The sequence below is a fragment of the Staurois parvus genome, unplaced genomic scaffold (genome assembly GCF_062004578.1).
Source record: "Staurois parvus isolate SC_StPar_1 unplaced genomic scaffold, SC_StPar_1.0 ptg000473l, whole genome shotgun sequence".
Lineage (NCBI taxonomy): Eukaryota > Metazoa > Chordata > Amphibia > Anura > Ranidae > Staurois > Staurois parvus.
In genome coordinates this window covers 2,073,071-2,100,561 of record NW_028318269.1, presented here as the reverse complement: position 1 = coordinate 2,100,561, position 27,491 = coordinate 2,073,071, and the positions used below count along the sequence as shown (strand labels likewise).

The following is a 27,491-nucleotide window of genomic DNA, read 5'->3' as shown; positions in this document are numbered from 1 at the left end:
ATTATCAATCTCTGGGCATTTGGATGTCTACACAAGGGTGACTTTTACTGGATCTGCCTAAACTACAGTAAATGCACATATAAGCCTATGGAATGACTGCTGTTAAATGAATGGTTTCTAACAATGAACATCTATTGCTTCCTCCATTTTGTTTTCTTAATGTAACATTAAAAGTGTTTTGTTAGATCTGTTTTATAAGTGGAAAACAATGCCTGTTCATTTTCTGGAAATCTTGTGGGCTAATAAATTCCTCGCTCTCTGCCTGGGCAGAAGAAGGGGTTATGTAGATGAGGATGGGGGAGAGGTTTGTGTCCTTTCTAATGCATCAGAAATGAAGTAGGCAGGGCTGACACCACGTGCTTTGGAATTCAAAGCCAAAAACACCCTGTGTTGTAATGTCAAAAATGAAGGTAGGAGCACACTATAATATAAAATATGAGAAATGTGTCTGATCCAGGGGCGGACTGACCATTTAGGCACACGGGCTCTGCTCGAGGGCCCGGGGTCAGTAGGGGGCCCCATGAGATGCCCCTGGTACCTTTTCATAGGCTTTTTTGAGTGTGAGCGAGGACACAGGGGCCCTATGATTTCCTATTGCCCGGGGGCCCCATGAGTTGTCAGTCCGCCCCTGGTCTGATCCCTTCTGTATTAAATTGTATTGTAATTGTACTGTCTGCCCTTAAGTGCTATTTAAACTGTTGGCGCTATATAAATTCTGTACCATAATAATAATAATTTTTTTTCCAATTTTGCCTAGCGTGTGCTCTAAGTGCAAAGAAATTCTTTTCAAGGCTGGTAGTATATGATTTCTCATATCTATAAGTTCTGTAATGTAAACAACACAAGGTTCCTGAGATAGCCGTAGTTATGCAGTTATTTACAGCCAGTCATAAACCTTTCTTTCATTTGATTTTTACCTCTAGGATACCTTTTTACCTTAGGTTAACCTTTAACAGCAATTGTACTTCCATTGTCATAAAGGTGTAGCATGGGTTTTAGTAATGACTTGTACCTAATGTAATTGAGTCTAAAGAGTTTTATTAAAAAGAAATGCCAATTACTTAAGATACACAGTGCTTTAGGAAAGATATTGCTTTCCTGCCTCAAAAAAAAAAAAAAATGATTTCCTTCTCAGGAAATTCTTTAATGTTCTGTCTCAGGAACCCCATTGCTCTCCTGCCTTGAGACACTCACTGACGATCTACCATAGGGTAACCCATTGTTGCTCTACCTCTGAAAACCCATTGCTGTCCTGCCCCAGGAAGCCCGCTGCTGCCATTTCATATGAAATTCGTGCTGTCCTGCCTCAAGAAACACACTGCTGTCCTGCCTAAAAAACATTGCTGTCCTATCTCTACATTTCTGTTATGCCTCAAGACACCCACTAATGTAGTACAACAGGGTAACCCATTGCTGATGTTCCTTTGGAAACCCATTGCTGTCCTGCTTCAGGATACCCGTTGTTCTTCTGTTGTCATTTCTTAGAAAATTCATCACTATCCTGCCACAAAAAAATGTATTGCAGTCCTACCCTATCATAACCCATTGCTGTCCGGTCTCAGGAAACCAGTTGCTGCCCTTTCAAGGAAAAACCACTACTGCCCTGCCTCAAGAACCACATTGTTATTCTGGTTTGAATACCCTTAGTTCTCCTGTCTCAAAAAGCCTATAGCTGTCCTTACTTAGGAAATCCATCACTGTCTTGCATCAAGAAACTTACTGCAGTCCTGCCCCAGAGTAACTTGTTGCTGTCCTGTTTCAAGGAAGCTCATTGCCATCCCGCCTCAGAAAACCCAATTTTGTTCTATCTGAGGAAGCCCATTGCTGTCTCACCCCAGGAAACCCATTGCTGTCCTGTCCAGGGTGGATTTGATTTAAATCAAACTGATTTAAATCACGATTTAAATCACTAGTCAGTAAGGCTTGATTTAAATCATAGTTTTCTACATAGACTAATTCTTGCTGGTATAACTTTAATATGCAAGTAGATGAAGATTTTTAGAATAACTTTTCATATTAGTTTTTTTATCCCCAGTTTAATAGGTTAATCATTCATATTTGGACAACTTTTCTGTTGTACTTAGGAAGGAGAAAAATAATCATTACCTTAATAATAACAATTTAAATAGATTTATTCAACTGAAACAATAACATTCCAGCATATGTTATTTGCTTAAACATCCATGTTTGTTAACTAATTTGGCTAAACAAAATATATATATATTAAGAAACTTAGACTGTCAGCCCCTTCCTCCTCACACTTAGTTTCACTTTCTTCTTGTGCAGATCTATTCCACTCCAAACAATCAGAAAAATATTGTTTCTATTCTATTCACTGAACTTCTTGAAACTTAGCACTGAAGGGGTTGATTCTGTATTCATAGGTTTGTAGAAGTTAGGATTAAGGTCTTTTTCTTAACTCTGTTCATGTTATAACATTTTTGCTGTGAAGAAGAGGCATGTGATCTCCGCTGAGTCAAATTCAGTTTTGAGAACTGCAAAAGTAAACCAAACATCTGTGATAATATCTTGTAGGCAGAGAAACTGCCCAATAATCTTACAAAAACCTCTGGAAGAGCATGACATTGTGAATGGATTCATGGAATTTATTTACCAAAACAATTAAACATATACAGCCTTATTCTAAATAATTAAAAAACTAATCTTTATTTCATGATGGAATAACCTTTGAATGGTAATATATTTTCCTCAAAAAGCATTTTATTCAAAAAAATCCGATTTAAATAAAAAAAATCCGATTTTAAATAAAAAAAATCTGATTTTTTTTTTTTTTTAAATCATTGATTTTTATCCACCCTGGTCCTGTCTCTGAAAGCTCATTGCTGTCCCACCCATGGAAACCCATTGCTGTTCTGTCGGAGAAAGCCCTTTGCTGTCTTGCCTCAAAAAATTTAATTGCTGCCCTGTCTGAGGAAGCCCACTGCTGCCCTGTCTGAGGAAGCCCACTGCTGCCCTGTCTGAGGAAGCCCATCGCTGTCCTTCTTCATTGCTTTCTAAAAATACAATGAAGCAGCCTGAAAATCAAAGGATTTATAAGGCTTTTGCATCTTCCTGAAGTTTAATAAATGTAGAGAAGGGAACCCCCTACTACATCTATGGGATTTTACGGCTTGATAAGATAATTAACAATCTTTGAAAATCAGGGCTTTGAAATTTATATATAAGTTTCTCCAAGCATGCCATTTGCTGTATGCTTTTGGACCTCTCTGAATGCTCATTGGTACCATCTGGAGTGAATAACTGATAGATTCACATGTGTGTTTCATTTCATAATTATTATTATACAGGATTTATATAGCGCCAACAGTTTGCTCAGCGCTTTACAATATAACGGGAGACAATACAGCAAAAATACAGTTCAATACAAGAGGGAAAGGAGGGCCCTGCTCCTTGGAGCTTACAATCTAGGAGTTTCATAATGAATACATGTTCGAACTAAAATTTTATTTTCGGAGATTCGGAAGCATACGAATCCCCAAATGGACATAATAATGAATGTCAACAAATTCAGAAAAAATTATAAAAAAAATAATGAATGCATTCATTTCATTTGGATGATATCACATGATGCAACAGTAAATCAGGCCCATGGGGAAATTAAATTCATTTTCAAACTCGCTCAATAATTTGGAACCAAGTAAATTTGTGATTTTAAATTGAATTTGTAATTGTCACAGTCAGTTAGTTCAGTTCCATAGTCTAATGCAATTCTTAGGTTTGAAAATTTCAGGGCCGCCAAATTTTGCCTTATTTATTCCATTGCGTCTGAAAATATTGAATCCTTCTGAATAGTTTCGCTATATGTGTTAGAGATTCTGTATAAAGCCCTACAGAACAGACAGAGCACAGGCCACAACTGCTTATCTGCTGCTTCTTTAAAAACAGGAGACAAGGACTCTCATATAGAGAGACGACATAGAGTACAATCCAAGGGCAGATTGACAATTCATGGGGCCCCCGGGCAATAGGGGATCAAGGGACCCCTGTGTCCTTGCCCAAACTCAAAAAAGCCTATGAAAAAGGTACCATGGGTATCTCATGGGGCCCCCTACTGACCCTGGGCCCTCGGGCAGTGCCCGAGTTTCCAAATGGTCAGTCCGCCCCTGGTACAATCATAGATGCAGCTACAAACTTATAAACACTGCAATCTACTGGTTGAAGAATATATCTGTAGTTGTTGTACAAAGAATACATGAACACTGTATTCCAACCATTTGAATATTAAATCCACCCAAAATATATAGCAATATTCCGAAAAAAACTGCGAAATATTTTTAATCCACCCACATCAACAAATATACCAAACGAATGCCAAATATAATGAAACAAATTCTGAAAATGAATTGGTTCAAGATAACGAATATGACAAAACTAAATTCTTTAGTGAACAAATGCATCCAAAATAGAAATTTCTGGCATGCACATGTCTACTGATTTGTTGATGGGATTTTGTTCATAACATACTAGTCTACAGGAAGATCAAATGGAGGCCAAATGCAGCCTATATGCACCTATCAATGAATTCTGAATGATCTCAGAAGTGATGCTACTGACACAAGCCCAAAGTAGGATGTGTGTATTGCTCAGAATACAACATGGACCTTCTACTCAGGTCACTGCTGCAATGCTTTTCACCACTATACTTCTACCAAATGTCCCCATCACCAAACAAAGCTGAGATTTATTCAAATGATGATGCGACAATATGTGCAAAGCCAACAACCAGAGTTATTGACACTTCACAGAACTTAGCAGTTTTCTCTTGCTCCGATCAGCCTTTCAATACACCAATGTCCACGACTGATTAAAGGGACCTGTCTGGAGAGAAATGTTGAGATGCTCTAGGGCATCCTGAGCCTTTTACTCAGTTAGTCACTGATCCAGAACAAGCATGTGTATACCTGGTGTCCCGAGGCATAAGAAATTGCTTGTTCCAGGTCATTGACTCGTTAAATAATGAAACAAGGATAAAGATGTCAGAGCTAGAAACTGCTCCTATAAAAACAAGTCATCAGTTGTAGACTCCCTCTAAGACTACGGTAATGCTCTGTGAGAGGTGTGAAAGAGCAATAGTACGTGGATTGTGCAGCTGCTTTTTCAGCAAGGTTGTAACCAGGGGTGGACTGACCATTTGGGAACTCGGGCGCTGCCCGAGGGCCCGGGGTCAGAAGGGGACCCCATGAGATGCCCCTGGTACCTTTCATAGGCTTTTTTGGGTGTGGTTTGAGTGTGGGCAAGGACACAGGGGCCCCATGATCCCCTATTGCCCGGGGGTCCCATGAGTTGTCAGTCTGCCCCTGGTTGTAACCAATAATTCTAGAATGTCTTGGCCATCAAAAGCTTGCAGAACACCTTGGGACTCACAGCTCCTCAACAGCAGTAGAGGCACCGACTGCTAAGAAGTGTTATAAAATATCTGTAAACAGATATCTGGGTTATTATTTGCTGCCGCCATGCAACTTCAATGAACTTTTTCCATTCAGGGCAAGGTGGCTACTTCTCTTATGACAATTCCCCATCCAGTTTTTCTCACCTACCTTGCAATCCCCCACTGTTCTGTTGCTACATCATGCTGGGTATCAAAATCTGTGTGTAAGCTCCAGGGTGGATTTGATTTAAATCAAACTGATTTAAATCACGATTTAAATCACTAGTCAGTAAGGCTTGATTTAAATCATAGTTTTCTACATAAAGACTAATTCTTGCTGGTATAACTTTAATATGCAAGTAGATGAAGATTTTTAGAATAACAACTTTTCATATTAGTTTTTTTATCCCCAGTTTAATAGGTTAATCATTCATACTTGGACAACTTTTCTGTTGTACTTAGGAAGGAGAAAAATAATCATTACCTTAATAATAACAATTTAAATAGATTTATTCAACTGAAACAATAACATTCCAGCATATGTTATTTGCTTAAACAAACATCCATGTTTGTTAACTAATTTGGCTAAACAAAATATATATATTTTAAGAAACTTAGACTGTCAGCCCCTTCCTCCTCACACTTAGTTTCACTTTCTTCTTGTGCAGATCTATTCCACTCCAAACAATCAGAAAAATATTGTTTCTATTCTATTCACTGAACTTCTTGAAACTTAGCACTGAAGGGGTTGATTCTGTATTCATAGGTTTGTAGAAGTTAGGATGAAGGTCTTTTTCTTAACTCTGTTCATGTTATAACATTTTTGCTGTGAAGAAGAGGCATGTGATCTCCGCTGAGTCAAATTCAGTTTTGAGAACTGCAAAAGTAAACCAAGCATCTGTGATAATATCTTGTAGGCAGAGAAACTGCCCAATAATCTTACAAAAACCTCTGGAAGAGCATGACATTGTGAATGGATTCATGGAATTTATTTACCCCAAAAAATTAAACATATACAGCCTTATTCTACATAATTAAAAAAACTAATCTTTATTTCATGATGGAATAACCTTTGGATGGTAATATATTTTCCTCAAAAAGCATTTTATTCAAAAAAATCCGATTTAAATTAAAAAAATCCGATTTAAATAAAAAAAAAATCATTGATTTTTATCCACCCTGGTAAGCTCCATGTTGGAGGGTGCCAAAGCTTAACTTCTTCCTCTTCCTCACTTGACAATGTTCAAGCCTGAAGATTAGCTGCACAGGACCAAGCATTGCATCCTCAGAGAAGGTCTTCCACACCCAAAAATTTGTATTTACAGGGGGGTGCAAAGGAGTATCGGGAGTATCACAGGATCACGGCTTTTACAAGCAGGTCATTTGAAAGTATATCTTTGGACACCATTTCCTGTCGTTGGCTCCACTGGGGAGACTTACTCTTTATTAGTCCTGTTGACCACTGTCTTTGGGACACAAAGTGAGGGAAAATCCAAAATTTTACAGTCACCAGTAAAATGAAAGGGAAGGAAAAATCCTATAGTTGCGCTATGTGTTTCAGGGATAACTAAGAGGGCGCTTTCCCCTCACTTTTGATATATTTCCTTCCTCTTACTGCTCTTTAACAGGAGATGAAAGAAAATCTCCCCAATGGCACACAGCAAGAAAAACACTGATAAGGGTTTCACCAGTCTCTATTTTTATCTGAAATTTAAAAGAAAGCTCCGTAGATACACTTTAAAGCAAGTATAATGGAGCATTCAAACTGATCACATGGTGGAAAAAATACTTAAGCAAAGGTTGGCTTCAGTGATAATCTCATATCAAAACAATACGTGAATCTAGAGATGCAGGCAGCTTTAGTTACGTGCAAAGCCAGACTTCTGTGAAAGTTGAGCTTGAATCTGCCTCTTCCATCTGCCAAGCCTCTCTATTTGTCCCTGAGGCTGACAATCACATTTATGGCTCAATAGGGAGATGGTAGAAGGTGGGGCCATTAAAGGATTTTGCAACAAAACTCAAGTTTTGCTTATAACATCAGCTTTCTTTATCCCTGGATCTACTCATTGTTTTGACTGGCTGTTTTCACTGAAAGTAACCTTATATATTTTTTTCGCATACGTTAAGTCTGAATATCTCCGATTTGACAGGTTTATTTTTAAGTGACAAGGAAAGTAAAACAAATGTCAATCATAGATGAGCAAATAAACTAAAGGCTCACAAACATATGATGGTGGTCAGCTGTATAGGTATAATCAGACTGTCCTCTGGAGCCATGAACAGGTATATCTGGCTCTGCTGAATACTCTTGTTCAGGCCAATCGAGAAGGGAAAGATGAGGAGATAAGTACTGCATACTAATGTAGCCCATACCACTTATGGTGGGGGAAGTATATTAGACACAGTACCAGCCTAGATATTTTAGTCTTTTTTGATTGATTATTCTCCCAGCCTGCATTTGCAAAGAGGTGTTGGGGGTCTCCCATACATCATGACTCCCAACTATCCCTAATTTGAAGGGACCTTCCCGCTTTTGGAACCAAATCCCTCTGTCCCTCTTGATGTATAAAAATGTATTATTTGAAGAAGAATTCCAGATATGGTTATATTTACATAGTTACATTGATCCAGTTTGCATATGCCATAACTGAGGGATCCCCCTAGAAGTTGGAAATAACTATAGTAGACACTTCTACCCCACTGATCTCCACTAGCTTCTGGGTCCTGTGCTAAGCAGCTGCCTTGCTGCATTGTGAACACAAGCAGTCAACTGCTCTGCATGCAAACCATTCAGAAAATGCTTTCCATTTTCTTAATAAATTGAAGCATTATGTCACTGGATGAGGTTGAGAGCATAATGTCACCATCCCAACTCTCCACCTTGTCCAATCAGAAAATGCTTTTTATTCAGGAAATGCAAAGCAATCTCTGGATGGTGTGCATACCAAGCATTCTACCTCCTATGTTCACAATGCAGCAAGGCAGCTGTCTACTACTATGATTTCCAGCCTCTAGAGAGCTTGTGCTGCCTTAATTCCTTTATTTCAGGTATTATCTTTGTTTAGAACCCTCTTAGTCAGGTGCTAGGACTTGTATACTTAGGTAAAGTAAAGCTGTGTTTCTCTGCTTACCAGAGAGACTGCCAAGTAAATTTAGTATGGTATTCTGCTTTGCAGAGTGCTGTGGTTGTTTGGTCAGGTCTGCTCATGATGCTCTGGTGCATTTGATTTTGTCTGAGTTCCCTCTGCCTTCGGGAAGATATGAGAGCCTTCCAGAGCATGGGTAGGGGCTAGGCAAATGAACAGCATGAATATTATTATTATTATTATTTTACAGGATTTATATAGCGCCAACAGTTTGCGCAGCGCTTTACTATATAAGGGACACAGTACAATTACAATACATTTCAGTATAGAAGGACTAGGAGTGCCCTGCTCATGGAGCTTACAATCTAAAGGAAAGGGGAGGTGATACAAAAGGTGATAGCTGTGGGGATGTTCTGATGGAGGTGCATCAAGTAGAGTTCTTAGGTGGAGGTGGGGTAGGCTTCCCTGAATAAGTGAGTTTTCAAAGATCGCCTAAAGGCAGACAGGGTGGGGGCTGACCGGACATATTGTGGTAGGGAGTTCCAGAGGATGGGAGATGCTCTGGAGAAGTCCTGGAGGCGAGCGTTGGAGGAGGTGACTAGGGAGCTAGAGAGGAAGATATCTTGGGAGGAGTGGAGTGGGCGATTTGGGTGGTATCTGCGGAAGAGGTTGGCGATGTAGCTAGGGGCAGTGTTGTGGATGGCTTTGTAAGCTGTGGTTAGTATTTTGAATTTTATACATTGGGTTAGTGGAAGCCAATAAAGGGATGGGAAGAGAGAGGCAGCAGTCGCTGATCGTTTGGTAAGGTGTATGAGACTAGCAGCAGCATTCATAATAGACTGAAAGGGGGATAACCTGTGTAACGGTAGACCAGTGAGGAGGGAGTTGCAGTAATCAAGGCAGGAAAAAACCAAGGCATGGATAAGTTGTTTTGTGGTGTCATTGGTCAGAAAGGGGCTCAATCCGGAGGTTGAGGCAGCAGGATTCAGCCTGTGATTGGATGTGGGACCCAAAGGAGAGGTCAGAGTCTAGGATTACACCGTGGCATGAGGGGATGGACCAATGGTTGTGCTGTTGATCTTAATGGTAAAGTTGTGAGTGGGGGATAGGGGAGGAGGAAATATTACAGGAATATGGATACAACCCTGGCCAATTGCTGGGTCATTGCTTACTCGGAGTGGTATTTATGTTCTGGGAGCACATGGGCTCTGGGTCTTTCCCTGGAGTGGATTGCACCAAGCCAGACTGGAGGCAGGCTTGCCACACCTGGCGCTTGCTGCCACGTGGCTTCAGGTGGGTCGACCTGAGGACCTCAAGTTAGAGAGAGTGACCTTGGTTCTGCAGTAAGCTGACTGACAGGAGCTGTCTGCCAAAGTTCTGTCTGGTATCACTGGAGAGAGTCGCTTTGAAGATTGGAAGGAGGGTGCCATTCTGTCCTTGGACTTGTGAGTACAGACACTGAGATATCTTAGGGACTCTGTGTGCTTTGCTACCCCTCTGGTACTTGATAGAAAACGTGGGACTGGAACAAGGGAACACTGGCTGGTGTCCTGAAGAGCTTGTCCAACTGTTGCTACTGCAAAGGACTTTGCTCAGTTCTATTACTCCCGGACTGCTACGGTCTGCCATAATAGGCCTGTACCAGAGGGCTCAGCCCTGCAGCTACTACTACTGCCAAAGGAACTTAGCTCACTCCTGAAACTACTTGTTGCTACCCTTTAAAGAGAAGCCTGCTATCTGCTTTCAGTCAGGACTTCAATACTGCTCACCTAAGAGATCAGCTAGATGTCCTCAGTGTGAATAGCTCTAATTTTGGAGTATCCTACTAAATCCCCCATCCCTATCCCCAGTTTTACAATAAAACTCCAAAAACCAACATCTACTAGACTGGTCATTGAAGACAACGAGCAGAAGTGTGTCTGTGTATTTGGCTGAAGAAATACACTGTTCCTGGCTGCAGGGCGAAGTAAGGGGAAACCGGGCAAAAAAATATCAAACGGCTTTCAATGGTTTAAGCTACACGAGTAGCAGTGAGTCACATATGACTTAATATTCACGTTTGCAAGTGCAATTAATCATTAATGCCTCTTGCACATGGGTGACGATGTTAACTGTCCCCCCCAAAAAAGTGAATTGCTTTCCAGCAGTGGCTGTGACTAAGATTGCAGGTTTTCAGGAGGTGATACTGCCACCTCCTAAATGCCTGGGTTTTATTTGTGGGGGGAGGACTTTTGCATGGAGATACAACAATTCAGCTGTCCAGGCACCATTGTCTCCAGTGGGTGAGTTTGACAAACTCAACATGCCGAGTTCAATTTGCCGCAGCTTGCCTATGAACCCCTCTGGCTGCCATGTTAAGCTTTAGGTGGGTGGTTGGGGGATGTAAAAACACAGATCAACCACCTGTTTTTACCATCCATGTGAATGAAACATAGATACATACATAGCATACATCATAGAAAGACCTTTGTTCTATTAGATTAGTGATCGATCGCACTTATGCACTGAAATAGTTCAACTGATCATTTCAAAATTACCATTGGAGCTCTAGCCTTAAAGCAGACCTTACAGGCAGATATTAAAAAATACTAAAAATGACATTATGTATTCATAAAAAGAAAATGTAATAAACTAACATTTAAGTAACTTAATTTGACTCAACGGGGGGGGGGGGGGGGGGATTTACTAAAACTGGTACACTCAGAATCTGGTGCAGTTGTGCATCGTAGCCAATCAGCTTCTGACTTCAGCTTCTTCAATTAAGCTTTGGCAATAAAACTTGGAAGCTGACTGGTTTCTACGCAGAGCCGTACCAGATTTTGCACTCTCCAGTTTTAGTAAATAACCCCCAATATCTGCCAACTCCTACACAGCTGCACTCGGACTGGGAAAGGTAGGGGCCACAACTCAAGTCATCTAGGTTAGCTGATAAGGAAAATGTTGAAAGGAGCAGAGAGCATAGAGATGACCTCAGTAGACTGTTGCTACTCCCTTATTGTCCAATCACAGGCTTTGGGCGAGGAGGTGACCTATCTTTATTGCTCTAACTGGACAGAAAAAAGTGAGGTCACTGAACTGGCTATACTGTGTGGCAGAGCTGAGCAAATCTCAGGACTAATAGACATTAATAGAAACCCCTGGTCAGCTTCCGTATATGTTTTTTTTAATGGTGTATTTAGTGGTTTAGCTGGCATTTAGCTACAGTTTGGATATATAGTCTTTAGCAAAGAGGATAAAAGTCCACTTTACTTGAACCAAACTCAGATATTCCCTTGTATAAGTAGCAGAGCTGTTATCACTGGGCTGTACATAACCTGTGCAGAGAGCAAAGCTGTGGGAGGGACACAGCAGGCCCCACCCACTATAGACTGCCTGCAGGTAACTACAGGAGGGGGCGGATACAAGACCAGTCAGTCTACACAAGGAGGGAGATCAGCAGTGACAGGTCTTTATTATAGGAAGTATTTGCAGAGAGAGGCAAGTTTTCACACTGCACAGATCTGGAAGAAATACACAAAGCACTCCAAGATTCATATTTAAATATACATTTCTTGTAATTGGACAATATTATTTTTGTCTGGAGACCAATTTTATTAAGCCTGTGAATGTTTTTATAAACTGCAACTATCTACAGAGAAAGAAATATCTAGCAAAACCTTTCCCATAATGCAACAAAGTACCTAAGGATACTCATTAGCTTTCTCAATCCATCCTGCTGAAGAACCTTAATATCTGTCATTTTCCCTCCTCTTTGCTCAGAGGTGAGTCATTATGCTGAGTAATTACAAGCCACTTCCATGTAATGTAACACAAATGAGTAGCACATAAAATCGAATAACTATACATGTATTGGTGGCCATAAACACATTAATAAATTATAGATTTATTTTCCAATTGATCTCTCCTATACAAAATAATTGATCTATGGTTGACAAACCATTCGATCGATCTGACATCCAAGGAGAAGTGGATTTTGATCGATAGTTGGATGATAGAATGGTAAATTCTCACTATGCAATCTCATAATCCGAACGACTGAAATATGATTCAATTCAGGAAGAAAGCATCTTAGTGCTGTTGATCAATCATTTTCCACAATGGAGTCAATCATTTTCCACCCTGGATGATTGACTCCATTTGCTTGAATCCGAGCTAAATCAATCGAAAAGGAAAGTTATGGCTCTTCGATTGTTTGCCGATTGAATCATTTTGAGAAAAAGTAAAACTTTATTTATCACAATGTAATCTTCGTATGGGGAGCCAAGTACAACACGTGATTAGCTGCAAATGCACAAGCGGATTTCTTTATTTCAGACACTTATATAGCACCGTCAATTTTACACAGCACTTTACATATATATTGTACATTCACATCAGTCCCTAACCCTCAAGGGGCATATAATCCAAGGTCCTTAACGCACATTCATACATACACATACTAAGGCCAATTTCAACAGGAACCAATTCACCTACCAGCATGTCTTTGGAGTGTGGGAGGAAACTGGAGTAATCCCACACAGGCACAGGGAGAACATGCAAACTCCAGGCAGGTGGTGCCCTCATGGGGATTTGAACCAATGACCCTAGTACTGCCAGGCAGAAGTGCTAACCATTTAGCCAGTCTTTTAGCTGTAATTTCAGCCCCAAATGATTGCAGGATCACCGCCGTAAAGTATAAAATCATCGAGCGCCCTGGTTTTAAGGACTAACCCACTGACTCTCACTATGAATATTATATACAGAATCATTAATGTAATAAGCAATTTTTGAGTTTTTTTGTGACGGATTGAAGGAAAAGAGGTCTCCTTACCTGAGGTCGATGTCTTCCTCATGGCACTCCACCGCTTTGCACTTTCTCCCACTACAATCCTCCGGGAATTCTGACCTCCCAGGAGAGACAAATCCAGAATGGGGAGAGCAGACAAGACACACACACACTCACAACCAGTACACTCCCATTTGTTGGAAGGAACACACCTTTAATGAACTTCTGCACAGTTATGGAATGCACCAACGCACTCCTAGACACAGGGTACAACGGGCACCTTACGCTCAGCTCGATCTTTAACCCTTGCCGCCGCTTTACAGGCACACAAGGAGTTAACCCTTGACAGCTGGAAAGTCTGTATCAGGACAAGGATTGAGAAAGGCAACAATGAGTCCAGTGTTCTCCTATTCACAGAGTGTTTGTTTTGCTGCTGTAGGAGAAGTTCATTGGCACGGAGGGTCGAATCATGTTCGAATTGTAGCAGCTTGTCTATAGAGTGCCATTTATGGGCTCATTTAAAGTGGTATCAAAGCAAACATTTATTATCCTGCAGCTTACCAACTTTTAGAGGTGTTGGCGGCATTGGGCATCGACTTTTATTTAGGCTTCCTTTCCAGCCAGTAAGTTTGTCGTTTTTCAACAGAAAAAGCTCTCCTGAAAATGTATTGTGTCTTGAGACAAACCAAATACAATTGACAGGGGTGCTTACAATGATCGGCTTTTCTTTATCCATTTAAAATCTTTATCCCAAAAGAAAAAAACTGTGTAACTGTGGTGTGAGCTATGGTGAGTTTGGCTTCAATTTGTTAGATTTACTAACAGATTTAGATACACTAACACTCCTTTTTCCCCCACAATGACAATGCTGCTGTCCACAGGTGCCCCTGTGCTCCTTCATCCAGAGTGGTGTCTAGATTGTAAGCTCAAAAGAGCAGGGCCCTCGAACCCCTCGTGTATTGTATTGTTACTGTATTGTCTCATGTTCTGTTCCCCACTATAATGTACAGCGCTGAGCAAACCCTTTGGCGCTATATAAATACTATATAATAATAATAATATAATAATAATAATAAAGGAGGTGTGTTACTGGCCAGATCACCAGGTGAGAATGGAGGGAAAAAAGCCTAAGGGCCATTTCATACTACATGCGTTTCAGTTACTTTTTTTCTGCATCCAAAACACACAGAAAGTAGGTTATACGGCTGTCAATGTCATAGTTCATATCAGTGTTTGCAGTTCCAGTGTGTTCCAGTTGCAGAAAAAAAAAGTAGAACACGCTGCATTTTTTCTGCACAGAACTTTACTGGAATGCGGTGAAAGACACCAAAAACAGTGGAAGGCATTAAAAATGCACTGGAACGCACATGTCCCTATTTAAATTGAAGAAAAAGAGAGGGGGAAAATGAACTGGAATGAATAAAAACCAAACTGGAATTCATTAAAAACACATCAAAAACACACTGGAATGAGCGGACAACGCATCAAAAATGCGCATGCAAAAACGCATCAGGAATGCATCGTAAACGCATCTAGACTGCATTTCTATAGTGCGAACCGGCCCTTAAACAAGAAAACTAATGCAGCCACATCTCATGGATAGTAAGCTGCAATATATTACATTTTTGGCTGTGGGATTAACACTGCTTTCATTGTTATGTCATTCACAGAAACCAATCAGAATTGCTCATTTGGCCTGAGTTTAGTATAGTATATATTTTACTTCAGTGGCTAGGTTCACGTGGCTGCAGTCCACCACAGATTTTAGCAGAGTAGTGCTTTTCAGGCATTCAGGAGGGGATACTGCTGCCTCCTGATTTGTTTTTGTGTCTGCTCTTACATCCAGGTCCTCCATCAGAATCCCCTCTTCCCTCCTGGTCCCCATCAGAAATTGCTCTTACATCCAGGTCCTCCATCAGAGTCCGCTTTTACATCCAGGTCTGCCATCAGAGTCCGCTCTTACATCCAGGATCCCCATCAGGGTCCGCTCTTACATCTAGGTTCCCAATTAGAGTCCGCTCTTACATCCAGGTCCCCAGTTAGAGTTCGCTCTTACATCCAGGTCCCCCATCAGAGTCCGCTCTTACATCCAGGTCTCCAATCAGAGTCCGCTCTTACATCCAGGTCCCCAATTAGAGTCCGCTCTTACATCTAGGTCCCCAATTAGAGTCCGCTCTCACATCCAGGTCCCCAGTTAGAGTTTGCTCTTACATCCAGGACCCCAGTTAGAGTTCGCTCTTACATCCAGGTCCCCCATCAGAGTTTGCTCTTACATCCAGGTCCCCCATCAGAGTGCGCTCTTACATCCAGGTCCCCCATCAGAGTCCCCTCTTACATCCAGACGCCCCATCAGAGTACGCTCTTTCATCCAGACGCCCCATCAGAGTGCGCTCTTTCATCCAGGTCCCCCATCAGAGTGCGCTCTTACATCCAGGTCCCCCATCAGAGTCCCCTCTTACATCCAGACGCCCCATCAGAGTGCGCTCTTACATCCAGACACCCCATCAGAGTCCCCGCTTACACTGAGATTACTCATCAGAGTCCGCTTTTACATCAGAGGACAGCAAAAAAAATCTTGCAGCAGCCCACAGTTTGGAGACCTAAAGATGATCACAAGCTGCTTGGTCCAGAAGCAATCATCTGTCCCTAACTAACAAGCTTACTTGAAAATTCTCCTTTCATGTTGTAAGTTCTGCCTGCCTGCTGGCCATCTCTTTCCACAACTTCCTGGATTCCCAGCATGCTTTGCAGCTTCTCCTCTGCTGTTTACTTTCAATTCCTGAGGACAACATATCCCATGGTCCCTTGCTGCCTGCAAGCTGTGATTCCTGTACTGACTCCGCCTCCTGAAACTCCTCCTCTCAGCTCCTCTGTAGTTCTGAAGGCAGGCTCTGTGAAATATGTGACACATCAGTGCCTGCTCACGGGAGAGAGTGACTTACGTGTCACAGAATTCAAGGAAGTAAATGTGAGGGGATAAACTTCAAGATCATTCAGATTAATAGAAGTAGGCAGGAATAGTTGTTAGCGAGTGTGGATATGAATATACAATTTTATATTTTGCCCAAAGATGCACTTAAAGGCTTACGTTAAGGCTCGGTTCCAACTGCTGCAACCCCTTGGTGACTTCCGGTGCAACTTTGCATTGCGACTTCAATGTGACTTTCACGTGACTTTGATGTTTTGCAACTTTGACAAATCATAACAATACAGAGCAGGACACTTATTTTTGAACTTACAAAACCCTCTGAAGTCGCAGCCAAAGTTAAAAAAAAGAAACGACTTCCTTGCAATATTTGTGATTTTACCATTGCAGTCTGTGGCACTCATGGCACAAGGAAGATGCAGAAAAGTAGTGCAGGAACTATTTATTTTCCTGCAACTTAAATCGCAGCAATTAAGACGGCACCAATTGAAATGAATGTGTTTTGACTTGTCATGTGACTTTCTGTGCTACAAGTCGCATGAGAAGTCGCATCAGTGTACACTGCAGCTGATAAAGTCATGTTTAGAAGCTTTTCTGCATTTTTTTCAGCAGCCCCTGAACTCTCCCTAATGTTTTCCTATGTGTCCATGTACACATCATTGTTTACAGTCGTTTACAGGCAGTTGAGTTTACAGTCGTTTACAGGCAGTTGAGTTTACAGTCGTTTTCTTGAACGCATCAAACTTGTGTTCAGGAGTAGATTTTATCAGCGTTTCAAACGCTTGTAAACGTGTGTAAGCATTTGCGTTTGCAAATTTTTTTTTTACTCTTCCATTTCCAGATGCTGCCCAGAGCCTTTTTTCATCATGAAAAATGCATGCAAAGCGTTTTCCCGGTACTCAAATGGACCTGGTACACCAGACTTTGAGGTTTCGCAAGAAAGAAAATATGTTAGACACTGCTGCAATAATTTCTGCACAGAAATGAGCTGGAACACATCCAAACACCACAAAAAAAAGACAGGTAATCTCAACCAATACTGCTCTCTCTGCTTCTGCTCTCTCTATTTCTCTACAGGGGCGGACTGACAACACATGGGGCCCCTGGGCAATAGGGGATCATGGGGCCCCTGTGTCCTTTCCCAAACTCAAAAAAGCCTATGAAAAAGGTACCAGGAGCATCTCATGGGGCCCCTTACGGACCCTGGGCCCTCGGGCAGTGCCCGAGTTTTCAAATGGTCAATCCGCCCGTTTCTCTATTTCTAATTTTTTACTGTTTTTCAGTGCATTCTGGGCATTTCGGAAGGTCTCCTGAGGTTATCTTTAAAAAATGTTTCTAACCGCAAACGCTCATAAACGCGGTATGCAAATGCGGCTACGTTTCCATCGTTCAGAAGTGGTCCGTGTACATGGAGCCTTAATGCAGCATATACACTGCAAAACCAGTATCAATAATTTACTATGTTACAACCAAAGATGTAATGAACAGAAAGTAATTGGACTGGATGGCGGAGAGAGTTAAACCGGTTAGAACGGTAAATGTCCTGTTAGGTGCTCTGCTGAGACATTACTAGACAAGCTGGGAGAAGGCAAACTGGCATAACAGGTGTTTCTGTTATTTTAACAGGCTGGCAACTGTACTACGGAGATAATCCTTTCACAATCACACGGGACTGCTGTGTCTTTACACAGGATTTGATTTTACACTGTCCATTCAGATTTATTAAAGTGGACCTGTCACCAACTCTACAAGTCTCCATGAATAACATTTCGGACATGCAGTATCTCAATATACAGCAACAGTATCAGTTTACAGAAAAGCTCCAAACTTTTATCATGAAAAAGCTTTCCTTAACTGCTTCCCGTCCACCCATTGCCTATAGACGGTGGACGGTGGACGGCAGCACCGATGCAGGATAATGTACCTGTACGTCAGACCGCATCAGAGGCTCTATCGCAGCTCACAGAGCACACAGCCTGGAGCCCGGTCATCCGTGTGTCACCCGAACACAGTGGCCCACATTACCTCTGTGTCCCAGTGGTCACATGGTATTGTACCATGTGATTGCTGTGTCCAATCACAGCAATTACATAGTAAAAAATACAAAGTAAAAGGTAAGATCGGTTATCTCTGGTCTCACAGTGAGAGCAAAGAGAAGCGATGCTGCAGCCTGTGAGCCCTGGTTCACATATATGTGGCCGTGCAGGCCGCATTTGCATGGACTCCCGTGCCTCATGATACTCAGAGAATAAGTCCCTGCACTTCTTCTGAAAACGCAGCCCGCATAGGAACCTCGGTTCCCAGTACAGTTGTGTTTTCCAGTGTGGGCGGTATGCCATTAGAACTATTGGTACCCGCCCGCGGGTCCGCATTTCTCTATGTGGGTGGTGCGGCTGCACGTATTTTAATGCGGATCTGCAGCGGCACCACCCGCACAGATGTGAACCTAGCCTGACTGTACAGCAGCCGGTTAGGATGCTTGTGCACTCACAGTCTGCAATGCCAGCCACCCCAGTGTCCCTGATTACCGCCCTAAGGTCCCTGATCACTGCCCCAGTGTAGCCATAATAAAAAATGCAGCCAGCACCTGCTACCTGTCCCAGTGCTCACAAAAAACACCACCATACACCCTATCAATGTCCTGATTACTGCCATACCAGTGTCCTGATCACCGCCATACCCAATATCAGCACCATGAGCACCGCCATACCAGCATCCTGATCACCTCCATATGCCTTACCAGTGCCCTGATCACCTCCATATGCCATACCAGTGATCTCTCTGATCACCGCCATAAGCCATACTAGTGTCCTGATCACCGCCATACTCAATACCAGCACCATGATCACTGCCATACCAGTGTCCTGATCACCTCCATATGCCATACTAGCGTCCTGATCACCTCCATATGCCATACCAGTGTCCTGATCACCGTCATAAGCCATACCAGTGTCCTGATCACCGCCATAAGCCATACCAGTGTCCTGATCACCGCCATAAGCCATACCAGTGTCCTGATCGCCGCCATACTCAATACCAGCACCATGATCACTGCGATACCAGCGTCCTGATCACCTCCATATGCCATACCAGTGCCCTGATCACCTCCATATGCCATACCAGTGTCCTGATCACCGCCATACCCAATATCAGCGCCATGATCACTGCCATACCAGCATCCTGATCACCTCCATATGCCATACCAGTGTCCTGATCACTGCCATAAACCAAAGCAGCGCCTTGATCACCGCCATAAGCCATAGCAACACCTTGATCACTGCCATACACCATACCAGTTCCTTGCTCACCGCCATACGCCGTACCAGTGCCTTGATCACCGCCATGCCAGCATCCTGATCACCGCCATACCAGCATTCTGATCACCGCCATACACCATACCAGCTTTCTGATCACTCCATATGCCATACCAACAACCTGATTACCGCAATAGCCCATACCACAGTTTTGATCACCAACATACCAGCACCCTGATCACCACCATACCCCATACCAGCATCGTGATCACCACCATACCCCATGCTAGCGTTCTGGTCACCACCATACCTCATGCCAACATCCTGATTACTGCCATACTTCTGTACCATACAATCCGGTGTAGGTAAGCACAGTGCGTTTGCGACCTTCATTGACACTCGCTGCAGATTGCAACTGCAGTGCTTTTGAACGCAGTTTGGGAAACAGACACGGAACGTGGATTTCCCACACAAAGTTCTGGTGTGAGTGGGGCCTAAATGGTCATCCCTGTGCCAGCGTTTCAGTTCAGAAACTAGATGCTGACCCTGGATAATGCCTGAACAGAAATGGTGCCATTCTTTAGAGAGAAAGGGAAATGAAGGCATTGTCAGGGGGAGGTAATAAATGCCTTACACTTCCACATTACGTAGAATGCATGCACTATGGAAAAATATATCTGATGTCAGGTAAGCTACATAATCTTTATGTATATATTAATGTTTTGCTCTTAGCCACTGCAAAAAAGTGAAAGTGCTTGGCTATTAGCATGTAATGCATGCCTTCCAATATTTTATTATTTATAATCAGGATATTTTAGGCCCCATCTTTATTGTGCGCAACCTCTGCCCCAGATTACCTCCATCGGAACAAATCTACACCCTTGTGTCCTACTCCTCCAGGTGGGAACCCACCATGAGAAATGCCACGCAGCCATTACTAGAGTGCATTTAGGCAGAAAGTGGTTACAAAGAGGCTGCAGGAGATCAGCAGCACTGAGCTGTAACAAAGGAGGAAATAAGGGAAACAAGTATTTTACTAAAAGAATTGCAATTGTTTATACAATTTCTCCTTTCATGAGAGATGGCATCTACTTTCTTTCTCTGCTGCAGTTTCACTTTCACTTACAGGTCCCCTCCCCACCCACAACATGTGACTGGACAGTGAAAGAAGAAGCAGCCTATTAATGAACTCATCTGCACTCCCCTCCTATCACCATACTCCTTGTACTACACCACATCTGATAGGCTTTTTGTGCTGCTTCTCCCTCCTTCTTCCAGTGCAGTACAGGGTCTCACATCTTGTTAGATTCAAGGCCACTTACACTGCTTGCATTACAAAAATACATTTAAAGTGTTACTAAACCAATTTCCCGCAATGCACAGGAGTGTGGTGCTCTTGTTAGATTCCCCCAGGTGCCATCAATGTAGTATTGAGTAGTATTAAGCCCAAAAGCAAACATTTTTTATATTAAAACGTACCTTAGATATTATGGCTGTATTATTTTTCCTTTTCTAGGCTTTCTTTCTTTTACATTCACATGGTGATGCAGCCAGTAAGTCTGTTGCTTTTTTAAAGATCAAGCTCTCCCCCAGATGTATTAGTTACAGGAATGAGACAAACCATTTAACACTGACAGGGGTGCTTACAATGATCAGCTTTAATTTTTCTTGTAAAACCTTTATTCCAAAATGAAAGAAACTATAACTACAGTATGAGCTGGAGTGTGGCTTCAGTTTGTTAGTGTATCTAAATCTGCTAGTACATCTAACAGTTCCCTTACCAGACTAACAATACTGCTGTCCCAAGGTGTTCCCTGTACTCCTTCAAGAAGAGTACTGGCACTCTAATATAGGAGGTGTGTTACTGACTACATCACCAGGTGAAAACAGGGGGGAACTACTGCTACAGGGCAGCAGGGCTACGCAAAATCATATATATATATGTGTGATTTTGCATTTCTGGGTAGGGGACTCTCGCATCGCCCTACCCGTGCTGCTACAGCTGTCGATCACTGGATCCCGGCCGGAGATTTCCCACCGGCACCTGGTGATCGCCGAGGAACACTGACAGGAGAGAGGTCTGTATGTAAACAACACAGATCTCTCCCGTCAGCACCTGCTTACATAGTAAAGCAGCACACAGCACACAGGTAACCCTTTGATCGCCCAGATGTTAACCCCTTCCTGCCCAGTGCCATTAGTACAGTGTCAGTGTTTTTTATTAGCACTGATCACTGCATTAGTGTCACTGGGGATGTCAGTGGCAGTTAGTCAGCTCCCCCCCAGTGTCAGAATGCCCACCACAGTCCCGCTATAAGTTGCTGATCGCCACCATTACTAGCATACAAAAAAATTCCAGTGTATGTGTATATATATATATATATATATATATATATATATATACCACCATTTTATGTAACTTTCATATAAACCAATTAATTTACATGTATTGGTATTTTTATATTTAGCAGAATACATTTTGGCCTAAATTTATGACGAAATTAGATTTTTAAAATTTTTTTACTTGGCATGTGTAATAGCAAAAGGGCAAAAATAATTATTTTTCAAAATCATCGGTCTTTTTATGTTTATAGCGCAAAAAATTAAAAACGCAGAGGCGATCAAGTACCACCGAAAGAAAGCTCCATTTGTGGGAAAAAAAGGACATACATTTTATTTGGGTGCAGCCAGGGGCGGACTGACAACTCATGGGGCCCCCGGGCAATAGGGGATCATGGGGCCCCTGTGTCCTCGCCCAGACTCAAAAAAGCCTATGAAAAAGGTACCAGGGGCATCTCATGGGGCCCCTTACTGACTCCGGACCCTCGGGCAGTGCCCGAGTTTCCAAATGGTCAGTCCGCCCCTGGGTGCAGCGTTGCATGACCGCGCAATTGTCAGCTAAAGTAACACAGCGCCGTATCACAAAAAATGACCTGGTAAGGAGGGGGGGGGGGGGTAAATCTTCAGGAGAGCAAGTGGTTAAGGATGCATTTTGATTACATGTGTTTTTTCCTTTGTGCCTTTTATATCTGCCTAGATTTAAGCATTACAATGTTAGAGCAATCATTCTACAACATTATAGATAGTCATAATAACCTTTCCATCTACAAAATGTATCATTCAGCAAAGTGTATGTCATAGCCATAGTCAGGTAAGGCCAATGGAAACCATGCACTGCTCTCACGCTGGATCCAAGCCATGAGCAGACACTGCTGAGGGCGGAGGAATTCTCCCCTGGAACCCCCCATGTTGGTGGTAATGGTACAGCTTGCTAGGGATAGTCTGAGCTAGGTAATCTCTATCAGTACAAAGTGCTGTTCTCTGTCAAAAAAGGAAACTTTTTTTTCTTTCCAGGCGGTTGTGAGTGTAAACATATCCAATTTCAGGCCAGTGTAGGGGAGGGGTGACGTCAACTAGACATGCATGTTCAGGACCTCTAGTCATTGAAGATGAAGGGAAATCCTTTACATTAACCCTGCAGACACATGACATTAAGATTTTTCTTCTTTTCTGGAAAGAGATTCTGCGTGGAATGTTGAGACATACAAGATTTGTATAACACACCTAGTTTTCCCTGAAATATTACCTAAGATAAGGTGGTATTTTCATATACAGCACCAACAAAGGCAAATGAATTATACATAAATGCATACTGTATGTATATCTACCTCTAAAAGTACATAATATACATATAGCACACACCCTAAGTAGCCTCTGGTAGATTGAGTCCTATTTCCCCCTTTAAAGCACATGCAGCCAGGCAAACAGCATTTCTGACATTCTTCTACTGGCTCAAAAATCATCCTAGGGGTTCTTTTTTTGTGTTTTTTTTTTTTTTTTTAGGGGTGGGGGGGGGGGGGGTGATGAACTTGGAAAGGAATAGGGATAGGCGTGGGAAGGCCTGGAAGAAAACGGAAAAATAGGAAAAAAAGAACAGAAGTGTGGAATATGTTCTTTTACATTGATATATAATATTCAAACTATATAACAAGAAGACCTTAATGAAAGATTTCTAAGACTTTATGTAAAGTTCTAAGCTGAAGACAAGCAAATCCTGGAATACAATTCAAGTAACACTGTACTTCTCAATGAAGTTCTCAAACAAGAGAAATATGCATTTCTGCCACTAGGGATCACGGTAGGGGAAAGCCTCTAGTTTAGTTTGCTCGTGGGGTTTATCTTGTACCTTCTACAGTTGGGTGATTTTTGGGATACAGTAGATAATGGTTTCTGTCCTCTTAGGCCTTAATTGACTGGTAAGAGGGTAAATTTGTCTGACAAATTAGATTTATCTTAATAACCTTTAAATGATTTCTATTAATGTTCTCCACCCTAACAACAAAATGTTTTCTATAGTCTGCTCAGTAAATTGAATTTCTCTTACGTTCATTGATGGACACAGCCTTTTCTTCTTTATCCATGACCAAACAGGGTTTTATAGCCCCACCTACAGGAGTAGGACACTAGAAAGAAAAAGATTTGGCACCTCCTATGGGCTGTCCTCTCTGGGCATAAAACCCCCTCTATGCTTTATGTCTCCAGACATTCTGTCTAGTGTCTCCGGAGTATGGATGTATTTTTTTATGCTGGGACCTGTGTTCTCTTTTAGCTTTTTTATTTCTCCCTTTGCCTTTTTTTTTACTTTTTCCTGGAATTTTTTATTCTTTCAACAGTCGGGCTGGATGACAGGCTGGTTAATCTAGATCCAGTGATCACGCCAGTCTGTTCAGCGAACATCCCACGGACCACGGCAGCCAGCAAGTTAAACGTCTCGCGGGGACACATATGACTAGGCGCCAATAGTCTGTGTCACAGTTTTACCCATGGCCAACAGCCCCCCCACTTCGGTGGAGAGGAGGATACACAGTGACGTGGGGGGTGCCGGTGACATCATTATGTTGTCATCAATATGTGGCCATATTAGGTCAATGATGTCAGAAGCATCCTTGCCCATTGGACCACAGCCCAAGAGTTGATTGGACCAGAAATGACAGATGCCTTCCAGGAGTGGCCAAACCCAAGTTTGGACTAACCCCAAGCTAGTTGCCACCAAGCAAATCTCCATTTTTAATCTGATTAGCTAAAAGAGATTTTTTTTTCTTCCTGACTAGCTTGTATTGGAACTGCTTGTATTGTTGTGTATATACAGTCATGGCCGAAATTGTTGGCACCCTTGATATTTTTCCTGAAAATCAAGTATTTCACACAAAAAAGGTATTGCATTAACACATGTTTTGCTATACACATGTTTATTCCCTTTGTATGTATTGGAACAAATATAAAACAGAGGCAGAAAAGCAAATATGACATAATGTCACACAAAACCCCAAAAATGGGCTGGACAAAAGTATTGGCACCCTTAACTTAATATTTGGTTGCACACCCTTTGGAAAACATAACTGAAATCAGTCGCTTCCTATAACCATCAATAAGCTTCTGACACCTCTCACCCGGAATTTTGGACCACTCTTCCTTTGCAAACAGCTCCAGGTCTCTCTTATTGGAAGGACACCTTTTCCCAACAGCAATTTTAAGATCTCTCCACAGGTGTTCAATGGGATTTAGATCTGGGCTCATTGCTGGCCACTTCAGAACTCTCCAGCGCTTCTTTGCCATCCATTTCTGAGTGCTTTTTGACGTATGTTTGGGGTCATTGTCCTGCTGGAAGACCCAGGATCTTGGACGCAAACCCAGCTTTCTGACACTGGGCCCTACAGTGCGACCCAAAATCCTTTGGTAATCCTCAGATTTCATGATGCCTTGCACACAGTCAAGGCACCCAGTGCCAGAGGCAGCAAAACAACCCCAAAACATCATTGAACCTCCACCATATTTTACCGTAGGTACTGTGTTTTGTTCTTTGTAGGCCTCATTCCGTTTTCGGTAAACAGTAGAATGATGTGCTTTACCGAAAAGCTCTATCTTGGTCTCATCTGTCCACAAGACGTTTTCCCAGAAGGCTTTTGGCTTACTCAAGTACATTTTGGCAAACTGTAGTCTTGCTTTTTTATGTCTCTGTGTCAGCAGTGGGGTCCTCCTGGGTCTCCTGCCATAGCGTTTCATTTCATTTAAATGTCGACGGATAGTTCGCGCTGACACTGATGCTCCCTGAGCCTGCAGGACAGCTTGAATGTCTTTGGAACATGTTTGGGGCTGCTTATCCACCATCCGGACTATTCTGCGTTGCAATCTTTCACCAATTTTCCTCATCCGTCCACGACCAGGGAGATTAGCTACAGTGCCATGGGTTGCAAACTTCTTGATAATGTTGCGCACTGTGGACAAAGGCAAATCTAGTTCTCTGGAGATGGACTTGTAACCTTGAGATTGTTGATATTTTGCCACAATTTTGGTTCTCAGGTCCTCAGACAGTTCTCGTCTCCTCTTTCTGTTGTCCATGCTTAGTGTGGCACAGACAGACACACAATGCAAAGGTTAAGTGAACGTCTCTCCTTTTTATCTGCTTTCAGGTGTGATTTCTATATTGCCCACACCTGTTACTTGCCCCAGGTGAGTTTACAGGAGCATCACATGCTTGTAACATTCTTATTTATCCGCAGTTGTGAAAGGGTGCCAATACTTTTGTCCAGCCCATTTTTGGAGGTTTGTGTGACATTATGTCGAATTTGCTTTCTTTCCTCCCTTTTTTTGTTTTGTCCCAATACACACAAAGGGAATAAACATGTGTATAGCAAAACATGTGTTAATGCAATACGTTTCGTGAGAAATACATGATTTCCTGGAGAAATATCAAGGGTGCCAACAATTTCGGCCATGACTGTATATATATATATATATGCTATATTGCCAAAGGTATTGGGACTGCCTTTACACATACATGAACTTTAATGGCATCCCAGTCTTAGTCTGTAGGGTTCAATATTGAGTTGGTCCGCCTTTTGCAGCTATAACAGCTTCAACTCTTCTGGGAAGGCTGTCCACAAGGTATAGTAGTGTGTCTTTAGGAGGGTGTCTATGGGAATATTTGACCAATCTTCCAGAAGCACATTTGTGAGGTCAGGCACTGATGTCAGCTGAGAAGGCCTGGCTCACAGTCTCCGCTCTAAGTCATCCCAAAGGTGTTCTATTAGGTTGAGGTCAGGACTCTGTGCAGGTCAGTCAAGTCTCCACCCCAAGCTCGCTCAGTCATGTCTTTATGGACCTTGCTTTGTGCACTGGTGCTCAGTCATGTTGGAACAGGAAGGGGTCATCTCCAAACTGTTCCCACAAAGTTGGGAGCATGAAATTGTCCAAAATGTCTTGGTATGCTGACGCCTTAAGAGTCCCTTTCACTGGAACTAAGGGGCCAAGCACAACCCCAAACCATAATCCCCCCTCCACCAAACTTTACACTTGGCACAATGCAGTCAGGCAAGTACCATTCTCCTGGTAGCCGCCAAACCCAGACACGTCCATTGGATTGCCAGACAGAGAAGCATGATTCATCACTCCAGAGAACACATCTCCACTGCTTCAAAGTCCAGTAGCGGTGTGCTTTTCACCAGTGCATCTGACGCTTTGCATTGCACTTGGTGATGTAAGGCTTGGATGCAGCTGCTCGGCCATGGAAGCCCATTCCATGAAGCTCTCTACGCACTCTTGTGCTAATCTGAAGGCCACATGAAGTTTGGAGGTCTTTAGCTATTGACTCTGCAGAGAGTTGGCGACTTCTGTGCACTGTGTGCTTCATCATGCACTAACCCCACTCTGTCATTTTAGGTGGCCTACCACTTCGTGGCTGAGTTGCTGTGGTTCCCAGTTGCTTCCACTTTGTTATAATACCACTAACAGTTGACCGTGGAATATTTAGTAGCAAGGAAATTTCACGGATGAACTTATTGCACAGGTGGCAACCTGTCACCACGCTTGAATTCACTGAATTCCTGAGAGCGACCCATTCTTTCACAAATGTTTGTAGAAGCAGTCTGCATTCCTAGGCGCTCGATTTTATATACCTGTTGTCATGAAGGTTATTGGAACACCTCAATCCAATGATTTGGAGGTATGTCCCAATACTTTTGGCACTATAGTGTGTGAGTGCGTGTGTGTGTATATGTATATATATGTATAT

General features: G+C 42.4%; 1 protein-coding gene across 1 annotated transcript in view; it reads right to left on the bottom strand.

Moving 5' to 3' along the window:
- The window catches only part of LOC149452426 (septin-9-like), a 443,799-nt gene extending 430,432 nt beyond the window's left edge, over nt 1-13,367 (bottom strand). The window contains exon 1 of the mRNA XM_089689406.1: nt 13,286-13,367. Within this exon, the coding sequence (XP_089545532.1) occupies nt 13,286-13,307 (22 nt within the window). The 5' untranslated portion in view covers nt 13,308-13,367. The remainder of the gene's footprint in view (nt 1-13,285) is intronic.
- Between the last annotated feature and the right edge of the window lie 14,124 nt (nt 13,368-27,491).